Here is a 27,660-nt window from a genome sequence, read left to right as displayed (position 1 = left end):
ATGCTGTGCTTCAGATCGAGTGATTGAGATGATCGCTATCGTCTAAGGCGTAGTTTTCGTGGCCATTGCGAATTCCTGGAATTTTACTTTAGTTCGATTTTCTGTCTGGTATATTGTTTGAGATCTAGTCATTGTAAAGATTGGATTTGGAGTTAAATTTGTTTTCACTTTCTTTTGATTTCTAAACATTGGTATTCCTGTGCTTTCGATTGATGTTTTTTCATCACAATCTTGAGGGCGGATCGAGGTCAATGATTGTGAGGACGGTAAAGAATGACTTTTGAAGTCGCCTTACTGTACCAGAACTCAACCGTTGAGACAAAGATTTGAAAAAACAATTGTCATTAAATTTGCACCATTAGTGTCGCTGAAAAAAGTGTAGATACTTTCTAATTTTGTCTTTCACTGCTTGTATACTTGTTCGATCCATGCCAAGTTTCATATATTTGATGCAGTTAAGCAAAGAAGCTTGGACGTCATGCAGTTCTGCTAGAAAGATTTTGAATCTGGCGCTATCTTTTATTGATGGAAGAGTATGCATCTTGATCTTTTGCATTGACAGATGAATTTTGTATTAAGATGGTTAAAATTTCAAATTGTTACAGGGATAACATTATCGAGCTGTTACAACGCTATCGTCGTGACCGTCGTGTTCTTCTTAGTTATATCCTTTCAGGAAGTTTGATAAAGAAAGTTGTACTTCCACCTGGTGCAATTTCCTTGGATGATATTGATATAGATCAAGTCAGTGTTGATTATGTTCTGAGCTGCACTAAGAAAGGTACTAAAGTATACCATGAGTATTCAATGCTGTTTGGCAAATAATTGTACAGTGAATAGCTTTTGCTGCTACAGGTGAAACACTTGACCTTTCAGAAGCAATTAGACTTTATCATGACAGTCTGGACTATCCAGCAACAGTAAGTTCCATTTAAGACATTGCATTTTTTGCACATTATGCTGTGTTATTGCTGCTTTATTCATAGTATATGATATTTCAGCACTTTAAGGATCCCTATTTTTTGATATATTACTGCCAATGCAATATTTTGTTGCATATGACATTGCATATTTGTTCAGCTGAAAATGTTCAAATTAGTTTGTAATTATGCAATCAGAAAGATTTGTCTTGATAATAATCAGGTAACAAGATGGAAATCATTGAGAAACTTCTGAAGTCATGATTCTGCTCATTGAAAATTTTGAGTCATGAAGTTTGTAGTAATGGTAAAGTTACATTGGTTATGCCACATAGTGAATTGGTAATTATTTTATCAACTGTACTGATCTGTCACTCAAATTCTGGTGCAAATCTAGATAACCGTCATAATTTATTTTTCTTTCGTTTTTACTCGTGATCAATGTTGGTGTTAGATGCATGTTACTGGCTCCAAATGAGATGAGGCAAATCAAGCTATGCTCAACTATGTTCAAGCCTATTCCTTAGCAAAATAAGCTAGCTTGAACTGAGTTCAATATCGAGCAGTAAATTTGATGTTCAAGCTTGTTGATTAAAACTTTATTGATATGAAACAAAGCTTTAGCTTTTAATGTGCTCGAATAGATACAAGTTTTCTCTATATTCAATTAAACAAGTTAACTGAACATGATCATGAATCTGTGCACAAACTTGTTTACATAAACTATTTATGAGTTTTACTCTTGAATGAAACGAGTTGACATTAGGAGGTATTCAAGCTTGTTCATTTTTTTGAGGTTAAAAATATAATTAGTTCGCACAATTTTTTAACACAAAATCATGTTGTAAAAAAAAATGGTTGGGTGCTATTGTTCATAAGGAGTTGGCGCACCATCCATTTAACTGTTGTCAGATTAACTATTATACGCTACGTTATAATTTAACAGGTTTTTCTTTGTTGATATGTAAATGAAGGTAGGTCTTAAGAAGTTCTTCCATATTAAATTCAGAGAGTACAAGGTTTTTGGGAATTTAATTTTTGTTCCTTCTTTCGTCGAAGGAAAGAAGAGTGAAGTATTGCAGCATATAAAATATACCACTATAAAATAAGTGATTTCAGATCTAACATACAATTTTTATCTTTATTTTTCTTTTTACTATTTCCAGCACACCTTATCTATCTTGCTAGTATCCTAATGAGATCAGATTGTTGCAAAACCTTATCAAAGATCCCTCTAATCATATTGATCTATTCATTCAAGCAATGAAGTTTTATTCATATTCTCTCATCTCCCTCGGGAGATTGTTGCTTGAGCATGCAGGCTTTATAGAGTTCACTTATTGAGACACATGGGACTGTCTCCTACTGCTGCAATTGTGTTGTTTGTATCTATTAACAATGAATTTTTGTTACATTTATTGATTAATCTTTTTTTATTGTCCATTCTCGTTTCTCCTTTTTTAGAATTTTTTCTATTGCTCTGACTTCTATTTTCAAAATTGTGATAATCTATAGTATGTTCTTGTTTTTTTCTTTTATAGAGTAATGCTGGACCTGAGAAAGACTTCTTTTTGGTTACAAATCCTGAATCATCTGGCTCTCCCCCAAGTCGGGCTCCTCCGCCTGCTCCAGTTGCAACACCATCACAAATTGTAACAAACTTGTCGAGATCAGAGTCATTTGAACCTCCACAGGATCAGGATCAGGATCAGGATCACGAATTAACTGTAGATGATATTGAGGACTTTGAGGATGAAGAAGAAGAAGTTGGTAGTCTCAGGGGTTCCAGACAACAACTAACTGATGCTGCTGATCTTTCACTTAGGTTGCCTTTGTTTAGCACAGGTACCTTGAATAAGTACTCAATCTTTTTATTGTTTAACAAAGACTATCTTGTGAATTCATGAATATTCTTATGCAATGTTATGAGAAATTGAATTATCACTTTGGTCAAGGGTGAGTGATTGGCAAATTTGTCTTATGATTATATCACAACTAAATGAATTAATAAACTCTACATTTTCAAGTAGTTATCAATGGCAAAATAAATACCTTTTTGTCCTAAAAAGTATCTTTTTTCCCTTCAAATGTATAGTAGGTAAAATATATCCAAGTTAGATTCATTCCAAATTGAAATGATGTTGTTCATTGGATATCTTGCTGCTATTTTCTCTATGGGTGAAAGTGGAAGATAACTCCATCACTGAAGCAACTCCTGAATAAAAATAGATTACTGAGATTTATGTCTTTATGTTTCTCCTTTCATAAATATTGAAACTAAGAGTAGTTTTTATATAGACAATGGAGCATTGATAGTGTCCAACAAGGAGTCATGTTAATGCGTGTCGATAACCTTCTCATTTTACAAAATAGTTAACCCTTTATTTTTTATTTGGTGCAGGTATTAATGATGATGATCTTCGAGAAACTGCCTACGAAATTCTTGTAGCTTCTGCTGGTGCATCAGGGTAAATTCTGAACTTGTACATTTTTGATGGTTTTTTTTTTTGGCAATTGTTCAAACACTTTTACTTACATATATATGCATTCTCAAATCAAATGGGTGTTGTCTTTACAAATTCATACAAAAACAATAACCTGCAACTGGCAAATTTCTGGATGTCTTGTGTGTTTAGGGGTCTCATTGTACCATCAAAGGAAAAGAAGAAAGTGAGGAAATCTACATTGATGAGGAAGCTTCGTCATAGCAAGAATGAAGATGTTACATCCACAACTCCACGTGCTACGGGTTTAGTAGGTCTATTAGAGACAATGCGGGCCCAGCTGGAGGAATGCTTCGTACCTTTGTTCTTATCTCTTGCACATCAATATTTAGCCAAATTTTCTATGCTAGTAATATGAAAAAAAATTGTTGTATTATATTTATGAACATGTTGCAGGAATTTATTGTTTTACCTATACTGAGTAAAAGATTGTTGACATTCCTGCAAAAAAGTTACCTTTTCTCTTTATTCAATCATTTTGGTGTAACTTTTAAACTGAATCTTCAATTTGACATCATGGAATAATTAAATAACTTCCTAGTGAAAATTTAAACACATTTGATCCTCGAGAAAGAAGCAGAGTTACAACTTACAACAACCTGAAATTGCTATAATACATATAATGAGGAATATTTCACCTAGAATATTTCAAATCTTAGGCATTTATTACCATATGCATCTGAATTGGTGACAAGTCAAATGTTATCTTAAATATTCCCTGTAACAGTTGTTAATTCCAATTTGTATTTGACTAGCCTACCTTATAGTAATACCATGTATAATTGATTCCTCCTAAGTCCTGTAACCTGTAGCTAAGCTGATCCATTCACTTAAAATACAATTGACTTTTATTATTGTTATCTGATATTTTATCTTAAGAATTATAGATACTCTGCAGATTTCAGAATCCATGGATATCAGAACAAGACAAGGATTACTTAATGCTCTTGTTGGTAAAGTGGGAAAGAGAATGGATCACCTCTTGATTCCACTGGAATTGTTATGTTGCATATCAAGAACAGAATTTTCCGACAAGAAAGCTTTTCTCCGGTGGCAGAAAAGGCAGGTAATTCATATTCTTGCTGTACTCAACTAGTCATTACTGTCTCTCAGAAAATGAAGTCATATTACTCTTACCCATTATCTCTGTGTGCTGTTTCTCAGCTGAATATATTAGAAGAAGGTCTCATAAACCACCCAGTGGTTGGATTTACGGAATCAGGGCGCAAGGGCAATGAGTTTAGGAACCTTCTCAGAAAGATTGAAGAAGCCGAGGTACATCTTGTATAAAGACATTAGATGGCTCTCTTCTTTATGGTTACATTCTTTAAAGGCATTAGATGACTCTCTTCTTTATGGCTAACATTCTTTATCCATTTTATACCCACTGTCTGTTTTGCTTATTTCTATATAGAAAAAGTATAATTTTGACTTGCAAGTTGATAGTTTTTTTCTGCCAATGTTCCAGTTACTTCAACCAGCTGCTGCTGAAGTTCAGCGTGTAGAATGTCTAAGATCTCTCAGGGGAATTACTACCTCACTTGCAGAGAGACCAGCTAGGGGTGATTTAACTGGAGAAGTATGCCACTGGGCTGATGGTTATCCCCTTAATGTTAGACTGTATGAGAAAATGCTCTCTAGTGTTTTTGACATCTTGGACGAGGGAAAACTTACAGAGGTATTGTTTGACTCTACATGTGAATATCAATTATTTCAACGGGTTCTATATTTTCTATATTTTAGCACCGTATCACATAATGTCTATTTTGCTTAATAATTCCAGGAGGTTGAGGAAATTCTTGAATTTTTGAAGAGTACTTGGCGAACTTTAGGTATCACAGAGACGATCCATGAAACATGTTATGCATGGGTTTTGTTTCGTCAGGTAAAATGATAGCTAAAATTTGTTGGTAAATTATCTTCATACTGCTTATTATGCTACTTGGGGATATTAACAAATCTTTCCTGGTTTCTTATTCCTTACTGCACATCAGACCTTCTTGTGTTGAGCCTGGTAGAAGAAAAGTGATTTATTGTTATTTATGTGAATCTTGTAAATATGGACTATCTTGATATACTCATTCAATAATAGAATGGAGAGTGATTTTTTTTTCAGCTAATGGTGTCATGCCCGAGGATGACCTTCCAAGGGGAAGTATCGCCTTGGGCCATATGGCAATTTCTCCACTTGGACTCCACTACACTTTTCCCCCATGTTTACATAATCTTAGCATTTTATAAAAAAATAAGTTTTATCACTGTAACAACTTAGTTCACATCACAACACAACAAGTAATATTGTTTCCTGCAACAACATGACTTACAACGTGTAATGAGAACTTATACACCACAGAAAGCATATTCAACACTTTGAATAAAACACTTCACTTTTAGCTTCAATGTCAAAACATACCATCAACTAAAGTAACTATTTCCACTAAATATAGTCAGTGAAACAAAAAAATCTTACTGAAAAACATTAAAAACAACCTTTAAGTATCCATAAAATGAATAACAACACATTAGCAGAATATTAATGTCTCAAACAGCAAATTCAGAAGCTTTCACAAAAAGCTAGAAATATCAATAGCAAGCAAAGCAGAAAATTTGTTGACACTTGAGCCATCTCTGAGCAAATTACTCTAATTCTGAACTCCAATGACCTGTATTGGCTTCCCAATTTAAAAATAGGTGTGTGAATACAAATGTTCCCAGTAGGCATAAATAGAAGTAAACATGTGCCTGAATAATTGTAATTTAACAGTTCAATAAGCAAGGGGGAATTGCTACATTGATTAATCATATTAATTGCTTAACTTAGCTTTTTTTTTAATCTCAATTAAACAACAATTTTCATGTTTTTCAGTTAAGCATCATCTTTAAATTGAGGTTATGTAACGAGCGAGTGATTACTATATTAGCATTAAGATAATTGCATGAGCTATTGCTCCTAACAGCATCAAGCTAGTTTTAATTAGTATGACAAAATAAACAAGGTAATGTAGAGTCACCATATCGTCATCCTAAACAACCTAATACAATTTAAGGAATGAACGATAGTATAAATGGCTAAAGATCTAACATAACACGGTTATCTACTGTGTAAGATGGAATTCCAATCAGAGTGAGAGGAGATAAATGGGCCAAAGTCCTCTATATTGGGCTTATAGCTGTGTGCAGGGGCGGACTACCAATCATATCACACTTAAATGATTGTCACAAATGTTCAGCCTCTAATTTAAGATGTCTCCCAATCATATTTTTTTTGAACTAACATATTGGCTATTTAGGTTTCAAGATATCTGAACCACAACATTGGAGCATTGGTTGTAACAGCCTCTAACGAGGCAATTTGTTTCAGTTTTGATTTGAGATCTTATTACAGAATTATTTGCACAGCTAACTGCTTGTATCTAGGTTAATCTTTTAAGACCTTGAATTTTTTATGCTTGAACTTTACAATATCTCACACACTTGGATATGTTAGACATTGTTCTGCCTAACTGGAGTTTATTTTGTCAATATTTAGTTTGCTATTACAGGTGAGCAAAAACTCCTGCAATTTGTCATTCAGCACTTGAGGAAAATACCTCTGAAGGAGCAACGTGGTCCACAAGAAAGGCTACACTTGAAAAGTCTTTGTTGTTCAATTGAAAGCGAAAATGGGTGGGGAGACTTAACATTTTTCAATTCTTTCTTATTGCCAATTAAGAAATGGGTTGATAAGAAGCTTAGTGATTACCATCTGCATTTTTCAGAGGTATGTCCGCAATGTAAGCTTTCTGTAATCATAAGGCCGACTGCCAAATTTGTCAATGCTACCTGCTTGCTGGATGCTATACATATGCTAGTTCTTTATATATGAAAAAGTATAGCAGCTGTCAAAATTTTTCTATAATGTATACGTGTCATATTAATATAGCTTAGCACACTTGGTTTACTATTCATCAATCGTAGGTAATAATTCAATGTCGATGCTGAAGCAAGCCCAAAAGAAAAAGGTTGAGGATTTCTTTAGGCTTTGATAGCCAACATTACAAATATCTAAATCCTTGCAAGCATGTATCTTAACCATATTTGTGATATGACTTGGGATGCAGTCTTGACTCTTGCGTAGAGCTTAATAGAAGAATGAATCCATGTTGCTGATTTCAAATAGTTGAAATAAACATGAGTTTCAGATATTTTATTATATTTTCTTATTGGGTGATATCTATTGGCCGATAGATTGACTCTAGTAGGGCAATAGTAACAACCTCACTAAATTTTCATTTCAGCTTACATGACCGGAAGATTCAAGAAACACTTCTCTAGTTTTGTATCTTTATCAATATATTCTTTTGGTAGAATAGTAGATTAAGATATTTGAAGCTCACTATGCTTCTTTGTCAACTCTGTGTTGCTGCTCGATATACTTAAAACATCGAATATGGCTCATCTTTGAATAGAATATCATCAGACCAGATATGGATGATTTGTTTTATGGTTTTGCTATATTACTGCTGAATTGGATGTTCTTGGTTGGTAATCATTTAACAGATACAATTTTATATTTCACTTTGATCTGTTAGGCGTTAGCCTCTGTTTGGCTTTGTCAAAGTATTCTTTTCTCATTAGTATATTAAATGCAGGGAGCATCCACAATGGCAGAGATATTAACAGTCGCCATGCTTACTCGCAGGATCTTACTTGAAGAAAATGAACAAGTTTGTTCTTCAAATATTTTGTGATTGAATTAATCAAACAGATATTTCTAAAGCTTCTTATGAACTTACAAAGTCAGTTATCAGATTTCTAAATTTAACTTTGCATGTAGGCATTTTCATGATTTCATCATCATGAAAACCACACCTTACAGTTACAGATGATAATTTATACAAAATTGGAAACTAAAAGTAGCCTTTATTGAAACAATACTCCAAAGCTCAATATGATTGTGCTTTTTTGAAGCAGGTTACAGACCTGTTGGATCAAGACCAGATTGAGACATACCTCTCTTCTTCCATTAAAACTGCCTTTGCAAGAGTGAGTCTTCTGTTCAAATGTCATAGTTTCCTAACTTCAAATTTGGCTTTTGTTGTGTCATGATTCATCATCAGAATGGTTGGACCTTATCAATCAGAATGTTTGAGTTCTGTCATATGTTTATGGCTAGAATCTTCTCTTTTTAAATAAAATTGGAACTGGAACTTTACTACTATCTTCTAGCAATTTCCTTTTTTAATGGACCAGAGGCACCAACTTTGCTAGTTCTCTAAAGCAGTAGCTTGTGAAAGTATACTGTCTATTTTGTCTTCTCTTTGTTTTCTCTCTTTTGAAGCTGTTCGAATTTGGAATCTTAATATTTTTTTTATCACTAATTCATCATATTCTCCTTTCTATAAATTCAGATCATACGACATCTTTAGTTTGAGAAAGAGAGTTAAGGAGGTTATGATTCTTATTAAAAGATGTTATGTCAATTAACATCACTACAGCATACACATCCTCTTGGTAACAAATAGTTAATTTTTTCATCAAACCTCCTCATTGAATTCATTTTTCTGTTGTGTACCAGTTGGACACGATTAATCTCTGTTTTTAGCTTGAGGAGTGTGAGAATAAATAATCTCACATTGCTCACTGGCTGTTAGTTATTTATGCTCGTAGTTATACGTAAGTAGTTATTCTCTTTACTTTCAACTGAACTGCTACAAGCATGAACAAATCCCAAGGACATAATTGTGGAAAAGAATGGAGTAATCAAATTTTGACCCGTGTCGAAGTTTCGGTTTATGACCGGAATGGTACAGTTTCGGTCGTATTGTGTCGTGTCAATACAGTTTCAGTACTTTTTAAAATATAAAATATATTAATTAAAAATATTTTTATTAATATTTGATTATTATAGATGTATATTATTAAGTATATTTGAGATGTTGAATGTTAGTTTAAGTTTTGATATTATTTCGTGAAATGTTTGATTCTTATTCGTAAAAGTCAATTTAGGTTAACTGAAGTCCATTAAAAAGGTTAAAAAGGTTTAAGTTATATTTAATTTATATATATTTTGGTTGGTTTAAAATTAAATCTAGTTTATATATAATATAATTTGGTTTATTAGTAGTAATATATTTCATAAAGTTAAAAATTATATTATATAAATTTATTTTTATCTAAGACGGGAAAAGGATAATCATCTTTAAAGAGGTTAAGAGGTTTTATTTTTCCTCTATTTACCTTAAGAGGTTATTTTTACTCTCTTTGTTCATCTTGATGGAGAAAAAAATAATGAATGAAAGAGGAAAAAAATTAATAAGAAAGAAAAAAAATAATGGATAAAAGACAAAAAAAAGAAGGAAAATTTTAATAGGAAAAAAGAAATAGATGTTTAAAAAATAAAAAATTCAACCTCTAAAATTAAAATAAAAAATCATTAAAAAAATCTTGCAGTTGCTATAGTGGCCCCGTGCAGACCTCCGTGGGACTGTGTTGCCCTCCGTGCCGGCCTCCCACGGTGCCTTTTTGGGCCGCGGTGCCCTTCGCAGCACCCTCGCGGTCGCGATGCCGATACTATGTCGTTCGGCGGACGGATATGGTATGGGTTGACTTGTCCAAAGTACTTTCTTTCCTCGAGCTATGTAGCAAAGCTGCTTGTACTATTAGACAACAAATTGAAAGGAGGATATGCTTGTATTCTTTTGAGACCAAGGAATCCTCTAGAAATGTACAACTTGCATTTTCTTTCCCATGAGTTTTTCATGACGTCCTCACCTGTTTAATGCATGAATTAATTTGGTTTCTTTTTTCTATGACTTATTATAGTACTTCACTGGATCCATTTAAATTAGTGTCACACTATTCTATTTTATTCCCTGCAGATCACACATGCTGCTGAAGTTCGAGCTGATACAGGGCATGAACATGTTTTGGCTTATCTTGGAGAGGAGTCAAAAAAACTATTAAAGAAAGATTCAACCATATTTATGCCCATATTTACAAAGTGGTATTCAAAGGCAGCAGTTATTTCTGCTTCCTTACTTCACAAATTTTATGGAAATAAGTTGGTAAGTCAGCATCTAATTTCTATTATGTAATATTTGACTCTTTGGTACTCCTTTATATTCTATTTTTAATGAAATTTTGTGTAACGGAGCTTTGTAAATCTTTTATTTGCATGTTGTTCCAGAAACCATTCCTTGATCGTGCAGAGCATCTTACAGAGGATGTTGTAACTGTTTTTCCTGTGGCTGAAAGTCTTGAACAGTATGTCTTGTCAGTAATTTCGTCTTCATTTGGAGAAGATCAATTGGATGATTATTGTAGGAAAAACTTGTCTCTGTATCAGGTAATTCTTTTCTTAATTTATCCCTGTTTTGCTCCCTTTCTCTATCTGCCTCTCTGCATGTTTGTTATGTCTTATTTGTATTTGTGTAATTGTCTATGATTTAAAATCTCGAGCCGCATTGGAATTTTGGTTTATGATTGTAATGATATGGTTTCGATACCGTATCACGCAGTGCAATGTGGTTTTGCATTTTTAAATATAAAATATATTAATTAAAAATAAAAAATTAATTTAAATATAAAAAATTAAAATACAAAAAATAATTAAAAAATACAGGATAATGGCGCCTCCATATGGTAAATAAACAAATACAAATTTTATTATATATTTTTGAATTAAAATAAATAATATATATATATATATATATATATATATATATATATATATATATATATATATATATATATATATATAAATTAATGGGATAGTTTTATTAGGGTTTGAATAAGCCTATTTAGGTTATTTATTTATAACTACGAGTTGATTGAAATTAATAACTTAAGTTTAATTATTAACCTAAGTTTTCTACATGGCATCTGTGTGACCGCGGACGTCTTTGTTGCGACCCTGCGAAGTTTGCAACGGGATCAAGATGGCCTCCGCAACCCCATGGCGACATCCGCGGGGTCGCGGAGAGTTGACACGACTTGGACCCCAAACATTTAAATATACTGAAACAAAGGATGTTGAGACACACTCATAAACATTTCTAGGATAAGTGTGCCTAATATGGTTGTATAAATGACATGACTCACACTTAAGGAATGGAAGATTAGAAAGACTAGAGATCATTAACTTCAAGTGTTGAAGAGTAGGACAACCAAGATAGATGTGAATTTGGGAAAAGGTGAAACTAAAAATGTCAATGTCAACGCCAATGCATGTACGAGACCTTAAGACATAGAATTGTGAATAGGTATAGAAGTTTCGTCAAATATAAGAAGAACAATTCAAAGGTTCAGTGAGCTTACTAATATGAATATAAAAACAGTAGAAAAATTAAGACATTTCCAATTACCAACGAGCAAGACAGATTAGCTATTTTGTCACTGGTGAGACATGGTAGTGTCGTGAGAGTAAAGAATGAGATGTTACCAGAAATATGCTCAGAGGTCCCTGAGTCGAACATCCATGGGGGATCAATGAAGAACTTAGCAAGTATTTTTACTATGCCTAAGTTTAAGAGGTTAAGGGGTCATAGTGGGGTTTTGGTCAAGTATCTCTTGGACATTTGGGTCTATTCTGGTCTTTAGAATGATCATCTCTACCACATTATTGCTCTCTATGACTATTGTGCGATCCTTTAGCAGATGAATCAACAGGTAGATCACTCAACTGTAGGATTAGATGATGGTGAGACTGGTTGAGGCTCGCAACACCCCCATATATGCCTTGGGAGAGAGGAGCAATTTTGTGTCTTCCAAAACTTGAGATTTTGTTGACTTTAGTTCTGGTCAAACTATGAGGAGGAACATGTTTGTGAGCAATTTATAGAAGCGATCCTATATATCTCATTGGGAATATCTTTCTAGGATCAATGGCAATAGCCTTGAAGCAACCCACATGAGTGATCATCTCGGAGTCACTTTGACGTAACTAGAACATATTCCGAATGATGTCGTGACCATGAAAAATGTTACCCATATAAAGAGACTTCGCCTGGTTCCCAGGTCTCATAGCAAGATAAATAGCAACAGAAGATGCTCATAAGGCCAAGATCAATGGACTGACATAAAAGGGTGAGTACTCGCATCCATTTGCTTCCATATAGTTGATATGCCCTTAGTTTGTGATTTTCTTTTTAATCAAAGTTTCAGTTTAAACTGAACTGAAATTTTCAGTTCAGTTTCGATGCAAACTATTTCAGTTTCGGTTTGATTTTGGGTTGATTTTTTCAAACCTAAAAGAATTCGGTTTAGGCTCAGTTTTATCTATGAAGCCAGTAACCGAACAGTGTCCATCCTTGGTAGCCCCCACTACCTATATATATAAAGTATGGATGCTTACAAAAAAGCTGCTGATAGTTAAAACATTTACAGATTGGTCCATACAACTTATCATAGGCCTATACTAACATATGATATTCATGTTAGAACATGGCTTTATTTTGAAACATAAAGTAATAAAGATCGTCATTGATGAGAATGAAATATAGTGAAGTACCATGCCTTTCAAAAGTATGCTGGGGCCACATTGTGAATAATCTACTAACTTTTTTTTCTTTCTTAGGTTGAAAAGATATCTGGTACTTTGGTTTTGCGCTGGATCAACTTGCAGCTAGACAGAATTGTCGGATGGGTCAAGCGGTCTGTTCAACAGGAGGTAGATTATTACTTCGATTAATTGAAAAAGTTTACTTCCATGCACTATTAGCTTCTTGGCTCTGTAATGTTACTGAAAATATATGAGGAGTTTGCTCTCATATATAATACTCCATCAACCTACCCAAAGTTTAAAGTCTCTTCCATGTCGGCGTGCTAGTCAGCATATCGTGTGCCATGCCACAGAAAGGAAGATTTGGTAGAATCACTCATGCTGCCACATATGAAAGCAGAGAATGAGGAAGTATCTCTATTGTCTGAGCCTGCATCAGAAGTGCTGCAGTTCACCATGGAAAAAGCTTGTGTCTGTCTGGTTTGGTTGGCTGCATGAGATATTTCAGCTGTGCTCTGGCAGCTTGATGGAAACAACACACATTTGATACTCTGATTATGTAATGTTTGAACAAGCTATGATTGGCTAAACTATCTCTTCTATCAGATTTCATTGAGATGCTTAACTTGTAAGGGTTTCATATTTCCTGTTTTTGGTTCTTGTGAGCTGCAACTTGCTTCTTGATGCAATTTTTTTAGCATTGAAGATGATTGGTACATGTTTTATGAATTGTCTTTATGACATTGCATGCCTTATCTTGTTTATTGGAACTTAAAAACATTTATAAATTTTACTAATATGTGTGGTATGCTGAAAGATGAGTTTAAATATAGATCACCTTTTTTGCTTACTGTTTACTGAGATGCCATGCTCATGTAACTCAGATTATTTTGTAGGATTGGGAGCCTATATCACCTCAGCAGCGACATGGAAGTTCCATTGTTGAAGTCTACAGAATAATTGAAGAAGTAAAACTGAACACTTATACCTATTTTGAGTGCTAGGAAAGAAATTTTGAATATTTTGTGGTATTCTTTGTTCGAAATGTTTGGTGCGCGTGATCTTTTATTTGCTTGCATATACATTATTTGTTAGAAAACTGAAATAAGTCGAAGGCTAGTGGTATTACTCAGTAGCTTTTGATAGCATAGCAGTTGGTTCGGGTATTCTTTTACTTCTCATTTAGTAATTGTTGTACAGCACAAGGTCATAACTGAATGGACAGTGATTGGATATATACTGCACATTAAGTGAAAATTTAAAATAAAAAATTGTTTATTCAATATGAGGTGAGGATCTTTCAGGAGAAACTGATATCATTGTGTAAGTTGACCAGGAAAATACTACATGGGCATTTTTTATCTTTTGACAATTGCATTTTCATTGCATAATTCAGAATGATGATTTCTTTGCTAGTACTTTGGCAGAAAAAAAAAAAATCCAGAATGATCACTTTCTGCCAATAAATTTTTTTGGGGGCAGTCCCCTCCTTCGGCCATGACTTCTCTCCCTATATATGTGTTACCCTCTCACCCTCTCCTTGGGGGAGTTATGACCAGTCAGACCTTTGTGTTTTCTGACCATGTTTTACCAATACATACTCTTTTTGTTTCATTGCGTATTGCATAGTTGATTGTGATGGAGAATTTTCCTGGTCTATGCATTGGCTGTATGGTTTGTTTTGAGTAGGCGGTTGCTCACATGATTGTTGGTTGAAGCATATCCTATTATCAGTTCTTTGAGTAATCATCAGTGTTTCTTTGCATTCAAACATTGCCACCATCATATTCCACCACCGACATTTGAAACTCCTCTATCTTCAACCTGTTCTCGTATCACAGTTCTCAACAATCTCAATCATCTTTTTGCTATTTGTCAAGACATCCAAGCTATCCACTTTTGTACAGAACTTTTCCCCAAAAAACTGATGTTTGGCAGTTTTTAAACTTCATTGCTTATGTAAGGGTAGCACAATGTTTCATCTGAATCTGTTTAGCAGTTCTTGGACCATGATCTTCAAAATTCTTAGAATTATTGACACATGCCTATATATAATTATATATAACCCTCAAGCTTAATAATATTGTAGGAAGTAATGTACTCAAGCTTTATATGATGTTAATGATAGGATACTCTCTTGCCATACTAACTTTCTTCTTTAAAAAAAATGCTAACAATCTAGGAGCAAACTCATTATTTCAAACAAAGGCTATTCAATCAACTGACTGAAAATACATGGAAACAGAACATATTATATTGTAAGTTGAACTAACAAGTGCCTTAGCTAGATAAAATGGTACATGGATGCCAGGCACTTGCTCATTTCATTCTAGAGTTTCAATGCAATCAGACTATTATGACTTCAGCACCATGTTGTGTCAACACTTGGCACATTTTGGCATGCATGTAAGCTTGCCTAGTTGAATTTAGATGAGTCTTACTCCTTTCACACCCTTTCATTTTCATTTAGTTTGTTTACCTCTAAAAACTAAGGTTATGGCCAGTAGATAGTCAATTGCATTAAAATTTGATTGTACTACTGTACCAATATTTGACACACTTCGACATGCATTTAAGCTTGCCGAGAAGAATTCAAATGAATTTTATTCTAATTTCTTTTTTATTTGGATTTCATTACATTAATTAAGCATGTCAAGATGAATCGAATGAGTGTTATTCAAATTTCTTTTTCATTTGGATTTCTACTTTTAATATGATTATATTAATTAGCTAGTTTAATTTAATTTAATTTATTTTTATCATTTTTACTTCAGTGTGTGCCAAGGTGAATTAAAATTTTAAAGAAACAACTATAAAATTATACAAACCATTTGAATTTATCTTGATGTGTGTTGAAGTGTGTCAAAACATGCCAAATGTTGGCAAAATACAATACTCATGTGTGATCAAAATGGGCAGCAAAGGGGAGATTACCTATATTGCGTTTTTGTTAACTATTGCAATGTTACATTGTACCATGTTGCTTGGCAAGGCTTAAGATTTCGAAACGCTGCATAGATGGGTCAAAGACTACTAACCTCTTGATAATGCATGTAAAAAATGAAACTGTACATAGATATATTTTCATGGCTAATACGATGACTGTCATCTTCTCAATATATGAATATCTTAACAAGAATGCATACTGTTAATTTATGTTTAGCTCAAGTGCTCAACAATATGTTTACACATTTGCAGAAAATTGTGGACTTGTGCTTTGATATTTACCAAAGATATACTACAATGTCAAAATTCCCAGTGCTTGTTTTCAATAAATGAGTCCTATGATTCTGTTGCACCTATTTGAACTTTTCATCAAGAGGTAGTGTGCTGGAGCTTATGGTGATCCTTTCTGAAAAGGGAAAACATCATCGACTTATTCTGTCATCCTTTAAATTGCATTTACAATAATCACCACAATCTGTAATTTGCTGTTGTGTTCTAAATTTAAAAGAAAGGGGTTTTTCCAATATTTATCTTCAGCTCATCTTATCGGTGTTAAATTCTTAATTGCAGACAGTTGATCAATTTTTTGCTCTTAATGTACCAATGGGCGTTGGAGAACTGAACAGCCTTTGCCGTGGTCTAGACAATACATTTCTAGTTTATACACAAGGAGTAATCGAAAAGCTAGGTGAGTGATACCTGTTTTCTCGCTTTAGATAATACCAAGTTGATTATTTTTGTTCATTAGCCTTCCTTGTACCTAGAACAATAAGCTTTGTGATAAATTTTTTTGCTAATTTAAATTTATTGCAGATGATATTTTTGGTCCATTGTCACTTAATCCTCTCTTTGTAACACTTGACAATGAGTGCTAATACATGTATAGAATTGCAGATCTGGTCATTTCACTATAGATTAAGCTACCAGCAGCAGGATGGTGGAAGGTTTCCTGGAAGGATTAATAGTTTTTGAGAATTTAGTATTTATGATTTTGGTTTCTTCTAAATTATTCCTTTCTGTTATCTTAATTAACAGTCAGGGATTTGGAAGATTCAAGATCTATCTTTAAAATTTCATGCAATGCTACTTTATCTTAATGTTGTGGTTGATCCCTTTGTTCTGGTGTATTGAAGTTCATATTTTTGTTTTCTAGAAGCATTTTGAAGACAGATTTTTGTTTTGTTTTTCTTATGATAGTGTATATGATTGTCATTTTCTGTTGCTAGGTCATATGAGATATAATTTTGTGAACTGTTGTTTGTATTTATTAACTGTATATCAAAAATTAACTAGATATGTCAGGATTTGCGGTTAAATATATCTAACAACATCAGCTGTGTTAATATCAATTTGATGCAACTGTTTCATGATTTGTTTTCTTATAGTTTATCATTGTGGATATGGTTCCTGCAGTTAATAAAGAGGATCTAATACCACCTGAACCTATTCTTACTCGGTACAAGAAAGAAAGTGGAATCAAGGCATTTGTAAAGAAAGAAGTAGCAGAAATTAGAGTGGTGGAAGATAAAAAATCAAGTCAAATAAGTTCACTGACAACTGCAAAACTGTGTGTACGATTGAATACTCTACATGTGAGTTCTTTTGCTATTCCTGTATCTTAAATTTAGTAGTATTTCAATTGTCCTTCAGAAAATATCAGTTTGCCTCCTATGACTTCCCTTATGATTCTGTTGTATTTATTTAACCAATTTCATTTTCGTGTCTTTTGATGGCATAGTTTGTGCTTGCATGGTGGTTTTATTGTAATATATATCTAGCAAACTTTTATTTCAAGTATAGTTTATTATGTTAAACCTTTATTACTATTGATTATTTGCTTCACTTTTTTTCTAGCACTACTTGGTTTAATTTTGTTTAATGTATTAGTTGACAGTGTTTTAACGTGTCTTAATTCATGCAGTCAACTTGAACAGTCAACTGAAATATGTTAAGCGGTTGATATTAGTGGGAAAATGACCAAATATGCAAGATAACAGTTCTTTCCTTGAATGTTCATGCAATTCTAGGATGTATGCTAGCCAGAAGGTGGCTTCTGATGTTGGCTGGTTCAAGCTAAAAGATTTTGGAAAGAGGCAAATTGGTGAAAACAACAGATTAGAGAGGTGAATGAGACTCTAGGTAGGATGTGGTAGCAGGTTCAATCTGAGCCATGGGTAAGACCAAGGGGGCTTAGTACTTCATGAGGAATACTACCTGACAGTTGCATGTAGCTTATACTTGGAACTTTATATGTAACATGGTTGTTGATATAGTGATTTTGCATTATCTTTTGTTTAGTTACTTCCACTCATCTGTTTACTCGAATCTAACTGAAATGAGGAAGTATCTGTTGGAAGGATGGAGTTGCAGAGCCATGGGTAAGACTAAGGTTAGAGTTAAATTAGATTTTAGAGTGGGCTCATCCCAACCAAACTTAATCTCTTATACAAGTGTCTAGGTTTACAATTATGCCCATAGAGCTGTATAGTTTGGCCCTTCAAGATTAATACCCCAATTGAGTTTAAAATTGTTGTGATAAACATTTAGAAGAACTCTTACAATGAGGAAAATATTGTCCGAACAACCTGAGTAAGTCACTCACAATGATTTTTTTTTGAGTTGATGATAAAAAAGCTAGCAAAAAAAGACTAGAAGTGATTCGTCCAGTTGTAGATGAATTACCTAATCTTTCTTTAAGCTTACCTTAGATGGCAGAGATCCATCTTTGTATGATCGTTAGAAGATATGAGGATGAGTGAAGTAACTTATTTGGAATACAATCTTCAATCAGGTGTTTGGCAAAAAAATTTAAGCTAAATACCAATAACCTTTTCATTTTCTATACAGGTGGGAAAGGGATTCTTATTGTGTAAGAACTGGTCAAGATAGTAAATATTTGGTACCATCCACATGAATCTTATATCTCTGGTGCCTTGTCTGTAAGGCTATATCACTTGTAACATTCAACAAGGTTTAAAATTTTATTTCTTGCCAAGATCTTGATGTGGTGTTGGTAGACAGCAATAAGGAGGAAGAAACTGACTGGGAGGAAGAAAGGACAGTGAAGAAGTGGAGGACGGAGAAGGTGGAGAGACATTGCCACTGCTTCTGCACATGTGGATACTAAGTAGCTTAGGGAATTCATTAATGACTTATAGTTAGAAGTTATTGTGAATGCTAAGTAGCTTTAAATGATTTTGAAAGATTTTCTGCACATGCACGTGTTTTTCATTTGTTTAGGTTTTATTTCAAAATTTAAAGTTTTTTTTTTTATATTGTGTATCCTCTGTAAGGTACTTCTGGGTTGTGTATTGTTGTAGTTATTCCAGTTATAAACCTTTAATGATTAAAACTCAAAAGTAGTTAGTCTTTTTACTACAGCATACAATAATATATAATTTTTTATAGTATAATTGATATGATTTTTCCTGCTAGTCTTAATATGTTTTTTAGATGGTTGTAATTCATACTCATGAGGAATTTTGTCTTGCATACAGTATGCCATTACTCAATTAAATAAACTGGAAGACAGCATTTATGATCGTTGGACAAGGAAGAAGCAAGAAAATTTTAGCATTAGTACGTCTCTATGCTAATTATCCTTTCAGCATGCATTCATAATATCTTTATTCTATCCTTTCTTAGCAGTTACTGAAGTTGAATTGTGATTATTATTAATGTAGTCAGTGTAAATCCATTCATTATAGTTTATGCTACTCATAAAGTCAGTGTAAATCCATTCATTTATTGATATCGTCAGTGTAAAAGCTGAATTCTTAAATAGATTAAGTGGACTGTAGATTCACCAATCCTATTGTGTTATTTTAGATATGAAATGGGTCCGTTTGAAAAAAGTGATAACTGCTAGATTCTGAAAAGCTTCTCTGCATATTAACCAATAAATGGATGAAAATAACTGGAGGGGTGTACTGGAAAGAAATCTATAGAAGTAATAGGTACATGGACCTTGGAGTGTGTATTCTACAAGATTAGTTTGACGAATTCATTTTCTAGTATAAAACTGGTTAAAACATAGAGGTACTTTAAGTTTTACATAAAAAAAAGTTAAAACAAAGATTTGAAGACCAAGGGAACTAGATTGTTATGAAATATAAAAAATGTTATTTGTGAGCAATTAAGTGTATACTGTCAATGATAATCATTAAGGTGGATGAACATGAAAATCCCAAAAGAGTTATAGATATTTTGCTTTATTGTACAACAAGATCATTATATTTGTAACAATTTGCTAGTATGATAAAAAAATGTTGAAATGAAAAGGAATTCTTTCATGTGCCTCTTAGGCTATTTTTTTTCTTTTTTATAAGACTGCGGAAGGATCCATCCTATTTTTACTTTGTCAGTTACAGTATTTAAAATTGCTTTGTGTAAGAAAGTGGGTAATGCATTGAATTTATTAATTTTAGTGCGGATATGATCTCAGTAAATGGTTATCATGCTAGTTTATAGTTATAGTTATAGTTCAACGGAGAAGGATCAAAAGACTCACACGGCTTTAGAATCTCTGCTCTTACAATGGATTATTATGGCAATTAGTTTCCTTTGGTCACACATCAACACTGATAATCATTATTCATTTCTGGACATGCTATTTTGCTTCAATTTATCATGTCATATATTGATATCTCACAAGCTGATATTTACTTATGGATCAGCATTATGGAAGGAAGTTTATGTAGGTCTAAATTTTATGTAGGGCATCCAATGAGTGACAAGTCCAGAAGCTTCAACTCGAATCAGAAGAATGCATTCGAAAGAAGTAGAAAGGAAATTAATGCAGCTATCGACAAGATATGTGAATTTTCAGGTACTATTTGATGTTGCTTGAGATTTCTGTTGATTCACGAGTTTCAAAGAGTTAGTGCTGACAACTTTTTTTTTTTTTGTTTAGGAACAAAGGTCATTTTCTGGGACTTGAGGGAGCCATATATTAGCAATCTTTACAAGAATTCCGTTTCTCAAGCTAGGCTGGAGGCACTCATTGATGCTTTTGATTCAGTAAGTTAATCTATGGATCAGTAACTCAAAGATTGTTATACATCTAGATGGAAATTGAGTTTGAACAAGTGCAATTGCAATTATTGCAAGTTAACTTGGTCAGTTATGACTAAACAGTAGCTGTCAAATAATTTGATTAAAGAATGAATACTTCCAATTTCCATATTGTCTTTCAGAATTGCTACAAGTCTATGATGCAGTTAGTAATACTATCTGGCTTATTCTGCAAGAGAAGTGTGTGTTGATGGGAATGTCATGAGATTATCATGATAAATCCAGAACCAAGCAATACTGGATCACTGCACCTTAGCATAATGATTGTATGTGAAGGTGCAAGCCTATTTCACGGGTCATTAAACATAGTATAAGAGTTTCCTTTGGCATATTATAAGAGCAGGTTGTAAAGCTATTTAAATGGTAGTGGTTATTCCTGGTTTAGGCGATACTAACTCCCAGCATCTAATTTAGGTATTAAATACTTGGAGTAAGGGTTCTCTATATGACAACATCGAGAAGTAAAATTTTATGAAACATTAACACAATAATCAGAATTCAGATCATTGAATAAATTACAGAAACCCTAGATACTTCAAGCAAGGATCCAAGGGCATTCTCATCATCCTAATATGTTGTGTTTGTTCCAACTATTTATGGTCGACTCCATAAATCTTATCATTTGAGTTCTGTGCAGGTAATATCATTAGTTATATTATATTAAGTAAATCATTTTTAATTACATTGACAATGTTCAAATATGAACTGAAGTAAAAGAACACTAATTTGATCGATTCATTTTCCATTGCTACTCAATCCACTTATTGCTAATAAAAATCATATCCAGCATTGAGATTCCTTATGATCAGAAGAGGACCACATATTGGTCCATCCACCAATTCTCATTGCCTACAATTTTGCTGATTTCACATTCATTTTATAAATTGAAGCTTGAGAATGTAAACTTTTCAGCTCAGATCCTGATATCAATTAACATATAGCCGTTGCTTTCAAGTTAAGCGCATAATGTGGCCTAAGGATCAAAGTCATCAAACAGCAACTAATTGTTTTTTAAAAACTTTATAAGATTACAAGTAATTGTGATGGAAGTTATATTCCACAACAATCACGGTATACCAATAGATGCCTTATTTCTGTGCAATTTTGCAATTCTAAAATGAAAATTTTTTTCTATATTTTTTCTTACAGTCCATTTTTCTATTCAATACACTGGAGTTAACTGATCATACGCCTTGCTATTTGCAGGTTTTGAATCAGCTTTGTGATGTTATTTTTGAGCCACTCAGGGATCGGGTTGTCACAGGGCTCCTTCAAGCATCACTGGTATTTAACGTGCTAACAAAGCTTTCAAGAGTAGGTTTGGTAATAATTTGTTTTTCCTCATCTGTAGGATGGTTTGTTGCGGGTAATACTTGATGGAGGGCCTTCACGTGTATTCTTCTTAAGTGATGCTAAGTTAATTGAAGATGATCTTGAAATCCTAAAGGTATGATAAGCCACCACTATGCTGAAATTGCTTTCCAGAATCTGTTTATATGAAATTCTAATAGAATGTTATGCTTTCATACAACTCACCGCCATTCTTTATTGAAGGCACACAATACCTTTTTATTTAAGAAATAATTGTAAATGTATTTAATGTTTTTATCTTTTTTTTTTAAACTCAGGAATTTTTTATATCTGGTGGTGATGGATTACCTAGAGGAACTGTTGAAAATCTTGTGGCACGCATTCGACCTGTAATAAGTTTGCTTGGCTATGAGGTATTGATATCTTGTTTCATTATTATGCCAAAAAAATAGAAGAAATATAACAATAAATAATCATTGTAGTTCTCTAATTGAACAAATCTAAAAGACTAAACACAATATGCGATAGGTTCACGAACCTCTAAATGTCATACTTTGGTCAGCCCATGAGCAGGAAAGTTGTGCCTGACACAACTCCTTAGCCTTGCCAGGCTGGGCACAGCACGTCACCTGTTTAGCAATAGGCAATGCCAAGAGCACAGGCCAGGACTCAGCTAGTTTGGCACCTTTGGAAGTGTTTTTCTATATAGTGGATATTCCTTCTGCATGTTCATTACAGGCAACCAGAAATATTTCTTGTTGGCTTGAGCTCTTTTTGTCTGAACCAATGTGAAAAGCAGGTGGATAAAGTTACAATTAATATAACATCCTAGGACCAATAGAGGGGGAAAAAACTGAATTTAAACCTGTTTGTAGATGAACATCTTATTGTTTGTCAACATCATTATCAAGCATGTGAGCACTATGCAAGGCCGAATCACTAGTACTTAGCCTTGTGGGAAATATGATGTTCGTAATTTTAGATAAATTTTGACTGTGCTTATCTACTCCTAAAGCAACTCCACATTTTTTTATGGGGATTGGGATGACATTGGCAGCCTTATCACTTGGTTTACTTTGTAATTTGACAAATTAGTGTGCTCCACAATTTTATTTCATGCCAAGTTTCCCTGAATATAAATCTGTTGTTTTTTGCATATTATAAATACTAATTGAATTAAAAGATAATTTCAAATTTCACAGACACGTGTTTTGATTGATGACTTGAGAGATGTCACTCAAGGAGGCAGAAGCAAATTTGGAGCAGATACCAAAACTCTTCTGAGGATCTTGTGTCACAGAAGTGATTCTGAAGCATCTCAGTTCCTTAAGAAGCAGTTCAAAATACCCAAGTCATCTAGCTGAGGCATTGTTTGTGCTATTTGTCATCATCTTGTTGTAGAAATTGACCAAACCTTATTTTTTTCTTTTTGTTATTTATATATTGTATGAACAGACTGACTCATTTATTTGGTGACCATCTATTTCTGTTTTGGAAGTATTATCATTCTCCAATTAGCTTGATTGCAGCTTGCTAAAATATTACCCGAACACTTTATTTATGCTGTGTAAGATTGTTTATATGTATTGTCATAATTTGGACTTTTGTACTACTTATTCCATTCTTGTCTCTCACAATTTATGTTTTTCTGGTGTTGTTGCAGGGGTTCGTTCTCAATTATACACTTGATATTCTATAAATTATTTCTATTTAGTAGATAAAATTGCATCACCTAGCTTATAATTGCCTTTTGCATTTCAGGCAATTCTTGATCTACAAAGGCAGTTTGAGATGACAATTTAAGGTATGTTACCATCTTAAGGTTAGTTATGAAGTAGTTTTTCAGTATATCAACTCGAACAATTTTTGGATTGTAGCCTTTAGTTCTAACAAATACAATCAACACACACACACACACACACACACACACACACACACACATCATAGTAGATATTCAAAAGGATGTCGCCTGTGGTTCCACTTAAGAAAGTTCGAGCCAAATTGACTGGACATTTCTCAATGGAATCCCCTTTGAAATGTTCTCTTTTGGCTCAGATAGAAAATGGCAGCAAGTATACATGAGCAGGGCAGTGTGATACAGGCAGTCGATGACTCGCATGAGTAGTGAGAAAGATGAAGATAATGTCGTCACGCCAATGCTTTGTCCTCCTCTTTTGCTCAGGTAAATAAGTCTGGTCTGCTCTCATCTCCTATCTTCTTCCTTCCCTTCCTCATGAGTAAACTGAGCCCTAAGAAGTATTATGATGATCTTTTTTACTTTTTTGCCATCTTTTTTGAAAGAACTCTGCTGCAAAATAAAGGAGCCCTCTAGCTGAAAGCAGTGGCTTCCTAATCATTTCATATTCTTTTCCTTTTGTTGCCACTTTTGCATCTGTGCACTCTTTGCATCTATGATACATCTTGTGCTAGCTCAGGACTAAATGATTGCATCAAACATGCTTTCACATATACCTTTCTCATCTTCTAAATGCACCTTACATCACACATAAATCTATCAATATATTAGAGTTTTGTCGCTTTTTAAATGTTTTTGTAGATCTTTACTTGTTCGTGACTCAGGTCTATTTTTGTTCGTGGCTCAGGTCCGAATCGGGTCACCCATCCAATTTCAAAAACATGGCTCAAATACTAGCTACTAGTCTTAGTTCAAATCATTGCCCTGAACCCCACTAAAGCACCCTCCAAAGAAAAGAAGAAAAGAAACATAAACAAAAGCGAAGTGCTCTAAAAAGCTTCTTTGTTCATCACTCTCCAAATGTGGATTGCCATTTCTCCTTTTTTGCTTTTCCAATTTGAAAAGCACTTGAAGGAGAAAGAAAAGAGCTTGCCTTTTCCATGCACTGATCAAAGTTTCTGAGAACAATTGAATATACCATTCAGGCTCTCACTTCTCAATGTCCTCTGGCCATGTCTGCAAAACATAGACGTGTGTCTTGCTACCTAACAAGAAAAAGATTCTTCAATATGAATTTCAATAACATCAATCTAGATCACGTGTATCAGCTATCTCATTTACACCTGCACACTGACAATACTAGCTAGCGTAAGCCAAGAGTCTTCGTTTCATTTGAAACAAGAGCCTATTGTTTTTGAAATTTCACTCCTTGTAAACCATAGCAAAAATTTGTCGTGGCACAAACTGATCAATCAATCTACAAGCACAGTATTTGTTTCTGCCAAAACAAGATTTCTTTTCCACACTTGATGTCATTCTTCACGATTCCAGTGGAGGAAAAACTTCCAAAAATCATCTTCCGAATCCTCTTTCGTGTAAATCTCTCTTGTAAACTCATCTTTGATCTGTCAAACTGTCACTACATCTTGACCAACACTGCAAATGCTAAAGAATACAAGAGGTTGCCATCTCTGATCACCATCTTTTTTATCTGTTTATTTACTTGTCCATTTACTGATTTGTTTTTTATCTTGTTGCCATCTCTGATCACCATCTTTTTTATCTGTTTATTTACTTACCATTTACTGATTTGTTTTTGATCTTGTCGCTGCTTTTTTGTCAGTCAAAGGTAGATTTAAAGCCCCCTTCTTGGTCAGTGCATCACATGTGGATAGGGAAAGGTCATGTGAAGTACACAGAACATGTCTACAAGCAATAACTCATCCAAACTAACTTGGCATATCCAGAATAGAATCTTCCTCGATGTTCAATTGCTAAACCATGAAAGATTAGTTTGCGGTACAATACTGGGTTACAGATCTTGTATACATTCTACAGATCCACACGCCTACCTAGGCTTATAAAATGGTGAGCGAGATCTGAATATGAATAGTAGAGTCATGGAACAGGAAGGCTATGGAGAGGTGTGTGTGTCAGCAGCCATGGGGCATGGAGGAGTGCCTGCTCCTTTCCTCTCGAAGACCTACCAACTTGTCGATGACCCTTGCACCGACCACATTGTGTCATGGGGAGGAGATGAGACTACCTTTGTGGTCTGGAGGCCCCCTGAGTTTGCAAGGGATCTCTTGCCCAATTTCTTCAAGCACAACAACTTCTCCAGCTTTGTCAGACAGCTGAATACTTATGTAATTATCCCTCCTTTTCCCGTCACTTTAATCTCTTTTGAATCCTTTTTTTTTTTACTGTGATCGTTATCTATTCATCAAGTTGTGTTTGTCCTAATTAGTAGGCAAGCATTGAGCATTTAGAAGACTGTTGTTGAAGTCCATTTATGTGTTGTTAGGATTGACTGCGTTATCATTAACGATATGAAAACATAGTTGTTACAACATTTCGAAGGGTTGTTGATGGAGATACCTGATGCATTTGGCAGGGAAACTAACTACTTTTAAATGCATAGTGATTGTTATCATCGTGTTTATCCTACCTATTTAAGATGCATTCATGTTATCCTTTTGCTTTCTACTATGAGAAAAACTGAATCATTTGCCATTTCGAAGCTTGTCGATTGATTGATGAAGTAAACATGTGTTTTTTTTTTGAGACGGTGAGAGTTTGCCTCTCTATCTTTAGTACATTCTAATGTAACTTGTTTCGAATCTCTTTTTAGTACGATCGTCAAGTTGTGTTTATCCCAACTATTTAGAAGGTTTTAACTAGTTCGAAAATCGAACTATTTCAGAAAGAGTATTCTACATTTGATCCATTTTGCCATGTTAACAACCACTGTAGGGTTTCAGAAAGATTATGGCCGATAGGTGGGAATTTGGCAACGAGTTCTTCAGGAAAGGAGCCAAACATTTGCTCTTAAAAATCCACCGAAGAAAGGCCCCTCGAGCTCCCCTAGACTACCACCAATTCCACCACGAGATGATCAACGGTTGGATCATTCAACCACCATTGACACTCTCCGCGATAAGCTACAATGACGACGATGATCGGGACCTCCTTTCGGCTCTTTTGGAAGACAACAAGGGGCTACGGAGGAGGAACTCCTCCCTTCTGTCTGAACTCACCCACATGAAGAGGCTCTACGATGGCATCCTCTGCTTCCTCCAAAATCATGAAGTCAAGGACTCATCTCCTTATTCAGGGTCGAGTTCCCGATTGCGATGGCACGACAATGAAGGCTCGACTAGCTTCCCTCGTACAACAACGGAAGAGGTGGACAAATGTATCAAGCTTTTCGGTGTTCCTCTTCGCGATGAGAAGGGGTTGCAATCTGAAATTAGATCTTGTAGCTCAACGAAGTAGAGAAAAATTGGAGTTGTACATTAGTGTATGTAAATCAGCTATGACTAAGGATTCATCTCTATCTCTACTTGATGTGTCTTGTTTTTTATTAATATAGATATTTAGTTGTGATATAGTCAGTCCAACTCTACAAATCGACTATCAGATAAATTCGAAAAAGTATAAATAGATTCTGACATGACATCCCAACTAATGTGTCTTGTCTGAATCATGAAAAATATGAGCACACTTAAT

At 34.2% G+C, this 27,660-nt stretch overlaps 2 protein-coding genes across 2 annotated transcripts; both read left to right on the top strand.

The window, feature by feature from the left end:
• Positions 1 to 454: 454 nt before the first annotated feature.
• Positions 455 to 23,735, top strand: LOC141821965 (protein unc-13 homolog). Its single transcript, XM_074709364.1, has 26 exons — positions 455 to 533; positions 606 to 781; positions 856 to 920; positions 2,462 to 2,765; positions 3,322 to 3,388; positions 3,557 to 3,719; positions 4,323 to 4,490; positions 4,589 to 4,699; positions 4,893 to 5,102; positions 5,208 to 5,309; positions 6,954 to 7,184; positions 8,056 to 8,130; positions 8,378 to 8,449; positions 10,285 to 10,470; positions 10,593 to 10,751; positions 12,981 to 13,073; positions 13,802 to 13,873; positions 16,422 to 16,539; positions 17,265 to 17,443; positions 19,349 to 19,430; positions 20,569 to 20,679; positions 20,764 to 20,870; positions 22,131 to 22,208; positions 22,276 to 22,371; positions 22,553 to 22,648; positions 23,438 to 23,735. Exons 1-26 carry the CDS (start codon positions 526 to 528, stop codon positions 23,597 to 23,599), a joined length of 3,291 nt encoding a protein of 1,096 aa, XP_074565465.1. The 5' UTR covers positions 455 to 525; the 3' UTR covers positions 23,600 to 23,735.
• A 2,301-nt stretch (positions 23,736 to 26,036) lies between these two features.
• LOC141821491 (heat stress transcription factor B-4d-like) lies at positions 26,037 to 27,426 on the top strand. Its single transcript, XM_074708907.1, has 2 exons — positions 26,037 to 26,297; positions 26,905 to 27,426. Exons 1-2 carry the CDS (start codon positions 26,037 to 26,039, stop codon positions 27,424 to 27,426), a joined length of 783 nt encoding a protein of 260 aa, XP_074565008.1.
• The last annotated feature ends 234 nt before the right edge of the window (positions 27,427 to 27,660 follow it).

This window comes from Curcuma longa, chromosome 2 (assembly GCF_044706935.1).
Source record: "Curcuma longa cultivar G26 ecotype Majalengka, Jawa Barat chromosome 2, ITB_CL_G26_1.1, whole genome shotgun sequence".
In the NCBI taxonomy this organism is placed as follows: Eukaryota; Viridiplantae; Streptophyta; class Magnoliopsida; order Zingiberales; family Zingiberaceae; genus Curcuma; species Curcuma longa.
This window is presented reverse-complemented; position numbering and strand designations above follow the sequence as displayed.

What these genes read in the sequence shown, in the direction of transcription:
- LOC141821491 (XM_074708907.1), top strand. Translation starts at nt 26,037, where the DNA reads ATGAATAGTAGAGTCATGGAACAGGAAGGCTATGGAGAGGTGTGTGTG. An exon ending in TCAGACAGCTGAATACTTAT is followed by an intron (nt 26,298 to 26,904) that starts GTAATTATCCCT and finishes CAACCACTGTAG; the next exon opens with GGTTTCAGAAAGATTATGGC.
- LOC141821965 (XM_074709364.1), top strand. An exon ending in CCCAGCTGGAGGAATGCTTC is followed by an intron (nt 3,720 to 4,322) that starts GTACCTTTGTTC and finishes GATACTCTGCAG; the next exon opens with ATTTCAGAATCCATGGATAT. An exon ending in TCATTGATGCTTTTGATTCA is followed by an intron (nt 20,871 to 22,130) that starts GTAAGTTAATCT and finishes TGCTATTTGCAG; the next exon opens with GTTTTGAATCAGCTTTGTGA.